The 13,624-nt window shown below is 41.1% G+C and overlaps 1 protein-coding gene across 1 annotated transcript in view; it reads right to left on the reverse strand.

The window, feature by feature from the left end:
- Positions 1 to 13,624, reverse strand: part of LOC308096574 (calmodulin-binding transcription activator 1-like) — a gene marked incomplete at both ends in the record, with an annotated part of 423,392 nt that overhangs the window by 30,710 nt on the left and 379,058 nt on the right. The window contains one exon of the mRNA XM_080443991.1: positions 12,465 to 12,599. Within this exon, the coding sequence (XP_080300117.1) occupies positions 12,465 to 12,599 (135 nt within the window). The remainder of the gene's footprint in view (positions 1 to 12,464; positions 12,600 to 13,624) is intronic.

Raw genomic sequence — 13,624 nt, forward strand, 5'->3', positions numbered from 1 at the left:
GTATTTGTGACCGTGCAGAGGGAAAGGAAAGGGGGGGGGCGGGGGGGGGGGGCAGGCCATCTGGCATCGGCCCTCACAGCTGGGACGCGTGGCTGCCTGCTGATCAAAGGCCAACTCTACTCTGAGATACAGTAAAGAGCAGATCCGGTTTTGTCACACATCCCACTGTCACATTTCCTGTGACATTCCGGAGCGCAGACTTTTATTTTGCTTAGCAGTGAGGGTAATGGTGAAAGAGAACTTGGTTGTTAGATCAGAATAAGTATAGAATTCTACAGGTGTCTATACTGTACGTGGGGAGAAAGGAATCGATTATCTGAATATACAGTACATTCTCTCATAGGATTACCTTCTATCAGGTGAAATTCTAGTGAAATGAATCACTTTCAACCTGTGGTCCCTATTTTGTGGGCATTTCACAGGCAAAAAAAAAAAAGAAGAAAAGAAGAAAAAGCTGATCAACAAGCTCACAACCATTGTGAGCTTGCAGATTTGCTATTTTCATTATTTTTCAAAAAGTGCTTAAGTGGTTAAACTGTTCCTCGTTTAGCTGGGAACCCCCTGGAACCCCTTCAAGGACCCCACTTTGAGAACCACTGGTAATAGCCAATATAGACATTCTCTCACTGGAAGCTACATTGGTATAACATCTCTCAGTTGAGAACATTAGTCCGATGACCTACCAATCAAATCTAATTGTTGCTAGAAATAAAAACACATACTGAAGTCTAAAATGAACACTGAAAATTCCTGTGTCACTTTTATCTTTGCCATATTTTTGCTATTCCAGTGCTGTCAAACCACCAGTGGTCCTACCGTATGTTATTGACCTTGTTTTTTAACCCCGAGACCTCAATCCCAAATCCATTTTGCAGGGGCTAAATCTTTGTCACAATAGCACTGTTGGCTTGACTGCACTTGCTTATAACAATTTGCAACCGGTATGCATCAGCAGAAACCATTTTCTTCACAAAAGCATTTAGCTCCGGTGTCAACATTTTGATTTCTGAGCCATGAAAAATTCAGCACAAGTTGGGCTAGCCGGACGGACGGCCGCGCTACGAGCCTCGGTTCTCTTGTGGTATGCCGACACACTGTAGTGTGCAAAACGCTAAGTAAGATGAGGATGTAGGGTCATGTTATGTGCCACAAGACAAGATAACTCCCTACTGTCGCTCTAAATGTACAGGAAGACAATACTTTCAGGATTTGTTAAGCTTGGATTAGAGGCAGTTTTACATATTGAGAAACTTTGTATGTCTGCCTGCCTAGGTGCCTGGACCGTATAGCGGTCCAGGCACCTAGGCTACAATGTAGCCTGGCAGCGCATCGCGGGTTTGAATCCCAATCCCTACGGCCTTTGCTGCGTGTCACTCCTATCTCCTGTCAGCCTATACTGTCCTATCTATAATAAAGTCATAAAAAGCCTGAAAAACCTTGTATGCCCAAAAGACCAAAACTGTTTCTTTTCAGGAAATGGAAAAAAATAATCTATGTTCCAATCGATCCAATATAGTTATTATTTAGTCACAAGCTCTTGTTAATACTTTTCATTGATAAAAAATGATAAAAACCCACAGACAGACTTAAACCTGGTGTCCCTATGTTGGGCATGTCATTATAGGAATCCCCCCCCCCAACATTTTTCAAAAATAGCAAAAGATTGCGTATCTACAAGCTCATGGCAGTGTGCACTGTGAGCTTGTAGAGCTGCTATTTTTGCTATTACTTTTGCGCAACACTGTCATATGATGAAGTATAAAATAGGACACACACAAAAAGATGAAATGGGAAGATACAGTACAAGGTCTCTGCCCAGCAGCGACAATACATATGTTTTTGAATAATCTTTTTCAGTTCATGTTAAACAAACCACGCAGGCCAGGGACTCCTGACCTAATGGCACATGTCCAGATCCATAGTTCAATGTCAATACTGAATCAACACTGAATACTCCCTGCAATATGTCACATAGCAGGTGAAACACCAAGAGAAAAATGCCGCGGGGGATTCACTGTCATCCATTGTTACACTAACAGAGGGCTTCATACGTACAGTATCGAATTCTTGTCTTGGAGAAAGTAGGGTAGTTTGATTTTTACGAGTTCGTTCGATTGACAACACGCGCATCTCATTAGACCAATTTGCATAGATAAGTATATGCGGTGCGACTCATGAGCTGCAGGCGGCAGTGTAAATGAGAAATGAGCATAGAGATCTTTCGGTGATGAATCAATCGGCTACGACACCCCGAGTCCCGCGGGACAGGACGTCTCCAAAGCTTTCCATTAATAGCGAGTCTATACACACAGTTATCCTAAACATATTCATAGGCAGCTTTATCCTGCAGGCATAGGAATCCTTTTAAGTTACTTGGAATTAGATTCTAGCCATCTGACATATAATTCTATCCAGAGCACCTTGTGGTGACAAGCGCTGAAAACACAACTACTGTAGATTGCAGTGTATTTTTCTTTTGTGTAACCACTTGAAACCCTATACTTAGTTGACTGGGATAACCCAGGGCTCTATATTAGGTCCGCTTCTGTTTCCCCTCAACACCAAATCGCTTCGCCGAATATGGTCGATCTACAAACGCGTCGGGAGCTTGTAGATCTGCTATTTTTGCCTAATGTTTGTCCCCCAGTTGGGAATGCTAGGGCTCACGTGATTAAAACCAATATACTTAGTTGACTGGAGTCCCCCAGGGCCCTATACTAGGCCCCCTCCTGTTTTTGCATTACACTAAATATTTTTGCCAAACATAGCCCAATCTACAAAGTCACAACATGCTGTGTTGGTACGCTTGTACATCTTCTATTTTCAGCGAATGCTTTCCCCCAGAATAGGGATTCTGGGGTTCAAGCAGTTAAGTAAAGCAAGCTGCTCACAATCCACTTAGATTATTATTATTATTGCTGTTGTTGTTTTGACAGGTACGATGAATAGACACCACAAAGTGGGATTGTGAGTAAGTAGTACCTAAGTGAACTTTATTTACAGGAGAGAGAAGAAAGGGCATTTCACCTGAATTTCAGTCAGCTATTATGGCAGGTTCAATTAAGAGGGATAAGACTGTGGGCAGAACATTATTCAGTGTGAGCTGAGACTTAATGTTTCTAATCATGAATATGTGATAAGCACACTGGCAGACTGAGCCACCAGGATGAGTGACAACCTGTCCTTTAGCAAAAGGCACTTAGCTGCAATTGTAAGTCGTTACAATGCAATTAACTGACTATACATAAAAGTTAATACCCTCATGCGTTTTACACAAAGGAACAAGACTGTTATGAAAGAGCAAGGGAGTGTAGCGCATATTTCAAATGATAGCTATTTCACACTGCATATAAAACAGACATATGGGATATGTGTTGTGCTTGTCCTCCAAAAGAAAACACATTGTGAATAACTGAAATACAGTGGGAAGTCGAGCGTGAACGAGAGGACATTACATAAACGATAACTGCGGCATAAAAAAGTTTTTCAAAGGGATCAAAACTTTTTAGGATATAATTTAGTGACATTGATTATATCTCCGGTCTCAATTGGGGTCATTCTAAATTGCCTTGAGGTACGACAGATGCAATGGAAAAGTATTTCTCTTACAACCAAAGTTTTTAAACTGTAAAGCCTGCAATGATCCATCACTTCCAGGTATAAGCTTTTTACTGCTCCTACCAAAACAACAGTACTACTAAATGGTAAATGGTCTGCATTTATATAGCACCTTTCTCGAAAGCGCTTTACGATATACAAGGCACCAACTTGCTCATCAGGAGCAGTTAGGTGTTCTGTGTCTTGCTCAAGGACAGTTTAACACACAGCAGGAGGAACCAGGGATCAAACTACTACCACTAAAACTACTACTACTACTACCACCACTACTACTACACTACTGCTGCAGCTGCTCCTGCTACTGCTACTACTACTACTACTACTACTACTACCGCTGCTACTACTACTACTACTACTACTACTACTACTACTACCGCTACGACTACTACTACTACTACTACTACTACTACTACTACTACTACTACTACTACTACTACTACTACTACTACTACTACTACTACTACTACTGCTGCTACTGCTGCTGCTGCTGCTGTTGCTAGTAGTATACCAATGTTAATACAACTACTGCCACTACTGCAAAATACATTTCTGATCTTGTGCTACATTATAAACCATCCAGGCCTCTCAGGTTGTCTGGGACAGATCTGTTTTCTGAACCCCGGAATCAGAACTAAAGGTGGAGAAGCAGTGTTCAGTTTGTATGCACCACATATCTGGAACAAACTCCCAGAAAACTGCAGGTGTGCTACAACTCTCAGTTCTTTTAAATCAAAGCTAAATACCTTTCTTTTTGCTGCTGCCTTTTACTGAGTTTTTTTAAAATAATGAATTATGCGTAATTTAATTATCATATTTTCCTGTGTTCTTTTAACTTATTCTGAATTGTATTCATATGTCCTTTTATAATGTACAAATATACAAATAAATGTTCCTTTCCTTGCACTACTAGTAGCCTACTGCTACTATTACAGGTAGGCTACTATTGCTGTACAGCTACTTTGACTACTAGAATATGACACTAAGCACAATGATTGAAGGTGATTTAGACCCCAATGGGGCAACCTTATATGACTACATACTTAAAATATAATGTAATACAACAAAGCAATTCAGATAGATAAATGGCATGTGTTATAATTATATTACTTCTATTAACACTAATTGTTCACAACACGTCATCTACTGTAGGTAGACAAAAGCATCAGAGAATGTGTTATCAAAAGCTGCTGTCTCTTTTTTTTTTTTTTACTGGTAATCTGTTATTTATTTTCTATATAGACCCGATTTATTTTAAATATAAGTTACAATAGCACGTGTTGTTGCATTCTTTGAGGACATGGTGAAAGTCAGAACTCCAAGAAAAGTGGGAAACGTGGTGGTACAGTCAGCAACAGGTAGTTTAAAACACACGAGGGAGATTCTTTCTCTCTCCCACTCTCCGTTTGAAAACATTAACATTCGTCTAAAAGTAGCAGCATATAGCAGCCAGAAGCAAAGTTTCCTCCCCCTGAAATCTAAAAGGGCTGAAACGTGAAATGCCTCGTCGTCTCAATAAATACACACTCGCAAAGGTCGCTGTCCACAAAGCTGTGGTGCTGAAACTGTACTTACACAGGCAGCACTCGTGGGGGAGACTATACACGGTATAATAACCGGATCGCTGTACCCAGTCTAATCTGTATTAGTCTGTATCGTTGACGAGGCGAACCCACGCTAGATCTGAACTCTGCAACAGCAACAGTCTTACAGAAACAGCGCGGATATTTCATCAGCAGATGGACCTGCAATAGTCTGTCCGAATCCCAAGGATGCGACAACCCTCTCCACTGCGCTAGAGCAGCAGAGCAACTTGTTTTACAACAACACGTGAAACACGACTTGCAGCTGCAGAGAACTCAAAAAATCTCGCTACGGTATAAACACACAATCATGATGGCTCAGTAAAACTCTTGATAAAACTGTCGTGAATCATTCATTTTGTGTTTGCCAAATCGGGGGAAATTAAGTAGGCTACTATTGTTGTGTCTCTTCAAAAGACACTGGAAACAATTAAGACAACATTACTTGACATTCGTCTTAGCTATGAAATCCGACGAAGGAAAACATTAAGGCATATTTCCGAATCCGTATATAAAGTCCAAAATTAGAATCGTGAACAACAGTCGTCAGTCAGGAGTTAAGGCTGCTGTGAACTCTCTGCAATGAGGCAACCGTCACATGAGGCATAGAAAACACATGGTCCAAAAACCATCAGATTCAAAAGTCAGCTATACAACGACAGTAAGGCTTATATTCTATAATGATAACTCGTGTCAGCATGGGCTGCTGAATGTACAACTAATAACTTCTCCTGTCGTACACACAGCGTACAGGAAAAGAAAAAACACAACACAACACAACACAACACAGCACAACACCCCCCCTTTTTTCTACTCTGTAGTGTTTTATGATATAGATTTTTGGTGTTATTTGTTATGTTGATGAATTGAATATATAGGAACTCGATGGAAACAAGTCCACTATAAGACTTTTTTTGTGTAAATCCTTTTAGAACAAGTGTATGTGCTGTTTGCATTTCTGTCTAATACAATATTCAATCAATCAATCAACACACAACACAACACAACACAACACAACACAACACAACACAACACAACACAACACAACACAACACAACAGCCAAATAGGATTGAAGTTAACACAGCTAACCTTCTATTTCACTTTCCATGGGTAGATCAGTCCCCCTGAAAGCAAAACTGTCCCTTGTCTTTTTTAGGAAAAGCAGGTGTCATTCACTGCATGGCAAATCCTGACCAAAAAGTCCAACCATGCTGCATTTCACTCAAACAGCACAGCTTTTTTTAAATCCATGCACTGTTTTCTCGGCTGCTAGACTAGACTAGAATGTTGTGATGATGATGATGAGGAGGAGGAGTAGTAAAAACAAAAAGACACATATATAACTCCTTGGTGTAGATCAGTCTCAAACACACAGCACTCATCAACAATAGAACAAAGTGATAAAGAGCGACGTGGTGAGGGAACAGAGAATAAAGACCCGCTCTCACTACTCTTCCTATAATAGCCCCCCCTCCTCCTCCTCCCCTTCACTTCTCTCCAGCCCCCCTCCCAGTGTTGCCATGTCCGCTTATTATAAGCGACTTTGGGCTTGTTTATCTGGTAAAGTTGCTTCTAAATATTGGTTGGGTTGCGTTTTTTTGGGTCTTGTTTCTAAAGTGTAGTTGCTTATTTGTCCTTCCTAATGTTGTCTAAAGCATTTCTCGCAGTATTAGCATTATTTCACTTTCAAGTCAAGGACTCCCCAAATTAATATGTATTTGTCTGCGGACCCCCCCATCTGAAAATATTTTATGACAGCCCCCACATACAAGATTTGTGTTGTTAAAATGTTTCAAAAAATATTCCACATTTTTCAAATGTTCTTCTTTTTGTTGAAAATAGCAGGTTTACAAGCTCACAACGTTGTGAGCTTGTAGACCGGCTATTTTCAAATAGCCAATGTATTATGTTTAAAGGGCGAAGGGAGGGCTCGCTTCTTTTGGGCTTGTTTTCATAGACCCCAGTTGCTTGTTTCCCTCGCGAAACTTGGCAACACTACCCCCCTCCTCTCTCTCTCTAGCTCTCTCCTCCAGCCTGCAGTAAAATGAAAAATATCACTGCTCGTAGACGCGTCGTGCGCACACGTGCCGCAGGTAAACAGACGCCCTAGTTTATTTCCCCTCCAGTCGTCGTCGTGCTTTTTTAAAAGCTCGATCGCGCCCTCTCGACAGCTCTCATTATTATTTTTTATTTTTTAAATTAATAATTGTAATAATAATCATGACAAAAAAAACAAAAACAATTTGCGCTAGACTTTTTTTTTTAAACCGCCATTCGCTCCACTGATCAGCATCGTGTGTAATGCTTTTTGGGGTAACAACGCTTTGTTTAAATTTCTGATGGTTTTTTGTATTTTCTTTTGGTCTTGTGTGTGTTTTGTAATTTTTTTATTTTCTTTTGGTCTTGCGTTTTGTATTTTTTCCATTTCTTTTCCTTCTTCTTTATGGAAAAATACTCGACGCGTCCATGTGTTTAATTACTTCGGTTCATTGTTACTTGTGCCCGAGAGTGAGTATTATTATAGATCAGCCTATTTATTCAATCAAAAGACGCACTGATCGCCTTTATTCACTGTGGAAACTGGACGCTCTCTCCTGTTTGCGCTATAGTTTACGCGTGTTTACCAAACACGCCCACTCTGCTGCTCCTGCAGTGTGTGTGTGTGTGTGTGTGTGTGTGTGTGTGTGTGTGTGTGTGTGTGTGTGTGTGTGTGTGTGTGTGTGTGTGTGTGTGTGTGTGTGTGTGTGTGTGTGTGTGTGTGTGTGTGTGTGTGTGGCGCCGTCTCCTGTTTGTCACGCCGGTGGAGTTTTAAACGCTAGGCTATAGCCTACTGCCGAATTCCAAAATGCTCGTCCCAAAACACAGTCACCCCGGGGCAAATCCGGCAACCTCGGAACGGTATTCCTAAACGTAACCTCAGTAAAACGGTGCCAAAACCTAACCTTATTCCTTAACCAAATACAAGAATACAAGGGATACAGGATAGGTGGGCACTAGGGACATCTGGGCACCTCGAAGTAAAATTGGCAATTTTGTCCAAAATGTGCTAAAAAAATAGAATATTTGAAACATGGTCTTATAGTAAAGTAAATTATACCTGATGAGAACATGCTTAAACATTCGACAATTAAGGTCTAATATTTCTACAATTGCTTCAAAACCTGTATAACCAGTCATTTTGGGGCATAAACAAGAAGTTGAAGGATAAAGTCTGATAATGATGTAGGCCTACCGTGCATGTTCACATCATAATATACCGGTAGGCTACTTAACATTACTTAAGACCATTTTTCAAATATATATATTTGTTTCAACATTTTGGACAAAATAGCCAATTTGACATCGAGGTGCCCAGATGTCCCTGGTGCCCAAGAACCGCTGGGAGCGAGCGGTCCGCGAAAAAAAATGGGGGCGAACGTGTTTTGGGGCGAGCGTTCCGGTTACCATACTACCGGCTCTTTATTCGCCTGTACGGTCTCTTCAACGTTTTGCAGCCGGGTGCGCTGCTACTGTGTGCCGCGTAATGTGGCGAGGCACACCGGGGATTTCCGAACCGATCGCACTTCTCCAACACCGGCTTGCGAGCGGCCACGGGATCCGAGCACATCTCACTATTGGCCGGGTAAAAAAAAGAGTGTTCTACAGTTCCTTCCTACAGCGTTACACATTGAATGTGTTGAGTAGACTACTCGATGTCGCTTGCCGAAAAGATCTGATCTGGAAGCTATAACAACGCGTCGCAACGTCGTATAGCGTCGTTAGCTTGTAGATCAGATCTTTTTCGGCAAGCGACACCGTCGCACGACGGCTCATAAGTGAGGCTTTTTACCTCTGTCTGTTCTGTCCTGCCCATGGCTCCGTATATACCTGCAGTGCTGCAGAGGAAAGAAGGCGCCCCTTCCCCCACGCCACGCTGCATTATGACAAATCAAGGCAGGCAGGCAGGCAGGCAAGCTCTGTGCCATTAGCCCACAGTGAGCCTTCTACGGGAGAACGAACCCAACGATCTATTGTGCATTGACACAGTGTCGCATGTGGCGTTGTAACGTCGATGGCGTACACAGGTCAGTTAAGTGTTAAAACATGATCGGTCTTGAGATAAACAAAGCGAGAAGAAGGGGGTTGTCGCATTAGGTGACAGGAGCCTTCTGGTCTCAATGGCGTTTTTTGAGCTATAGTCTACTCGTTTATTCGGTGATTGGTGCAACCAACACACTAGGATCAGAAGCAAGCAGGTGTTCTAGCTCACATTATTGTTATAAGAGACTGGATGTGTCGTTTGGGTGGCCAACATGCCCTACTTCTGAAGAGTTCACTATATTGTCTTTTATTATCTACCTAATATTATTTTTAGGTTAGTTAGGTGCCACCAGAATAACCAGAATTAATAAAGAAAAAAGTTTGGCCCCACTGTCTCTCCACAGTTGGTCCAATGTGGGTCCTGCAGCTGGCATCGCTGTCCGCAGCACTAGGTGCTGAAATCTTAAACCCTGGGAAACATTATGACTGTGAAGAGCCCCTATAATTTCTTGCACTGACAAGCAGAATGCACCAAAAATGATTTCCCAAGGTTTAGTAGTGTAGCCTATAGTGAACATTTGACTAAAAAGACAAAACATTTAAACTCCTATTATGTAACTTTCTCCATCTCTGTATTATGTGTGGTAGGCCTATTTGATTTATTTTATGTTATTTTTCGGACCACTGAACTTGAAATACTGTTATGCAATGAATGGCAAGCTTCACACAAACACAGCTGGTTACATTCAATTTGGATGTAAAAGATGAGCAATGTCGATATGATCTACTTTTCTTCTTGTCTCTTGTTAAGAGTTCAGCCACTAAACTTCACAGACCAGAAACATATTCAGTGGATATTTTGGGACAGCTGTCAGACAATAATATAGCATACAGAATTCCAAGAGCTGTGAGATCGACCGAGTAAAGGCAGGGAAGGGATTAATGCAAGTCAATTTATACTTATATTTAATTTATACTGCACATGCCAATGTTGCTTTGCTGAAAAGTACTGCTCTTTAACTGATCTCTAGGGTGGGCTGTGTTTTCCCTCTGCTTTGTGTGGAGTAGTAATAAGACAAGCCAGCTCCTCCTTAACAAGTTCTGTGAATGGGCCAGTGAGGCAGCAGAGTATGAATGGCGGAGGGATCCGCGGGTTCTGCCGTGACTCGGGAGCCGCCGGCTCCTGATTACTTACTCACTCCCACTCCTTCAAGGGCCGCCTGCAATGCAGCTGTCCCCACAGCCCGAGCCTCGCCATGCCCTACTTTATCCTGTCAACGCTCGCTCACACACTGCAGCAATGCACTTCCCCCAGCTCCACACACACAAACACGTACACACGTACACAGAAACACATACCTTCGCGCGCACACGCTCTACCCTTCACACCGAAACACTACCTGACTCACATGACTTCCACTTTGATTTAAACACAGATGCTGCCAGCGGTATAACATTGATTATTGATATGTACATTATAGGTTATAGCTATGTTCCTCTATATACATTGAAAGCATCAAATGTTAATCTTTAGAAATGGCCATAGAATCCAGGTTTACTTTTCTGTTCATCATAAGGACTAAGAGCAATATTTCACAAAAAGACAAGTCCTTATTATCCCTGTCTGGGCAATGCTGTCTTGACTCTGAAACTGTTATATATTGGCTTCTTGTGATGGGGATTATACTGCACATGCAATGCTGCACGTATTATATGTCTCCATGCATAAGATAATCTGTTAAAAACATGTGAAATGACTAAATGTAAGATGTACAAATGTAATGTAGTGATCATGTTAGCTCTCTCTTTCCCTTACCAACACAATGCAGAATGAAGATGATTCACAGCAATCCTGACATATCCATCAGACCACATCGTAACCCAACACTGCCCCATAACACATTCACAGCACGGTCCCAAGCAATATTGAGATCAGAGATCCTGCATCACCATCCAGGCTGTGTATACAGATGCTCAGCCATCAGAATCAGGGACTTTCCACACTTGGTACAATACACAGCCTAATCCTCAGTGTTAATTTGTGGGTCAGTTCTGCCAATCTCATTCAGCATACAATCCGGGATTTATTTTAATGTATAAAACGCTATGGTATCCAATCGGTATGGTAGAGTATGTCAATATCACTAGAACATCTACTGTGCTTGGAGGTGGTCTCACAACTCTTCTATTGATACAGTACCTTTAGGCCCTGGTTTCGGGTTAGGACACCTGTTTCAAATAACTTTATTGACACTAAAGTTATTTGACCGCAGCTCTTAAACTAACACTGAGGATTTCAAAGTTTATATGAACAGGGAAAAATAGCAGAACTTAAATCTGCTATTTTCGGTCTGTTGCGCCGTCAAACGACAAAGTATAAATCAGGCTTAAGGTTGACAGCGTGTCAGACAAAGACAGAAATATCGACCAGGAGGGTGAGTGAGCACACCATTCTAGACAACATACAACAGAAGAGAGAGTGAGCTCACATCAATAGAACATCAACAGTATAGTATAGAACATCCAACAGAAGTGAGCTCACCATCAATGAGCTCACCATCAATAGACCATCCAAAGACCATCTATAGACCAAATCATCATGACATCACCACAACCAAGATGTATTTCCGGGTAGATAACGCAGGCAGCATTGCATTGGAGCAGAATTATTCATTCATCTTATTTCTCTAAGAACGGGACACTTATATGATATTGCTATTGACTATTAGAAATATATTATTGTGTTCTAACTATCCACAGGTCGACAATAACCAAACTATTCGTGGCTAATGTTCTGGACACTTTATTTTATACTGTGAAAACGTCCACTGACATTCTACCCGGAAATACCTGTTTACAAAATTCACACATTATAGAACAGGGGTCTTCAACGTTTTTCAGGCCAAGGACCCCTTAGCTGAGAGAGAGATTAAGCAGGGACCCCCCACTACATATTGTATCAAACTTTGTTGCAGATTAAACTTTTCCATACATTTCATAGTGTGCATTAATGTGTATTTTCAAACAGTTAACCTTTTAAACCCCTCAATATTTAGTGACCATTGGCCCTGCTCTTTTTCCAACTCTCCGGAAATAGCCGATCTACAAGCTCACAACGCCGCGTTGTGAGCTTGTAGATCGGCGGAGCCCCTGTAGTAACTCTGAGGACCCCCTCTAGGGGTCCCGGACCCCCCTATTGAAGACCCCTGTTATAGAACATCCAACAGAAGACAGAGTGATCTCACCATCTAGCGAGAGCCAGTCGTGTTGAGATGATGGCAGTGAAGGCAGAGCACGGGCCTTGTACTCGAACACCACAGAGTTGGAGATGATCTGGTTACTAACGGCCACCTGTAGCGTCACCAGGCCTGTGTCATGAGCTGAGCAAAGAGACACAAGCAATAACAATTCAGATTGTACAATCACAGTGCATATGTATTCAATACACAGTTACAATCCTCAGGGTAAAATTAACTCAGATTCTTTTGTTACAAATGATATAAAATTAACATATTATTTTTGTGAACATATATTCACAGTGGCAGTATTATATGTGATGATATTCTCCATTGTAATGAGTGTCTTAACTGTCCGTGTACAGTAATTTTGGAGAACAAAAGAGAATACCCTTACTGGCCAAGTTAAGTAATCAGTATACAATCCGCCCGGTTATTGTGGAACACGCAGCACAATAACCAGACTAGAGCCGTTATTTCTGTTTATTATCGTTCAAACTGAAGACACAGTTTCCTACAGATATGATACACGTGCCCTGACAGGATATGAAACCCAAACATGGGCTGTAGAAGTCTTTTGACAATGTTAATGGCTTGTATAAAACAAGAAGGAAACGCAAAATGAACTTGTACTTTGATCTTCTGTATGATAGCATCTAAAAGTTACAAAGACAATTTTCCAATAAACACGACTCCCCTTGAAGAACCTCTGAATAATATCCATGATCAATAAACTAAACAATCCCCTGCAGTGGGTCTTTCTTTATTATTCAAATCAACATCTCACTAAAGCATTTTTTTTTAAACGAAATGAGTCTTGTTGTTGTTGTTTTTGTGATTGTGTTATATGATTGTTATTTATATATTACATTTTTTATGTATTGTATTGGCAATCATCTGGCGATATGATGCGTATCACAATACAGGTGTTATGACTAAGACGATATATTGCAATGTCTGGTAACATTTTAGGGAAACTTTCATAGTATAAGGAACACCACCATGCATAAAAGGCTTTTTAATGCAATCAGAACAGAAGGATCTCAATTTACAGACCCTATGATGATCCAACATCACAGCACTAGCTTTTGTGCAATTCTTTTTTTAATTATTATTACTTTTAATTAAAAATTTGACAGTATTTTTGAGAATGGTCATACTATCACAAA

The sequence above is a fragment of the Gymnoscopelus braueri genome, assembly GCF_963280865.1.
Source record: "Gymnoscopelus braueri genome assembly, chromosome: 12".
In the NCBI taxonomy this organism is placed as follows: Eukaryota; Metazoa; Chordata; class Actinopteri; order Myctophiformes; family Myctophidae; genus Gymnoscopelus; species Gymnoscopelus braueri.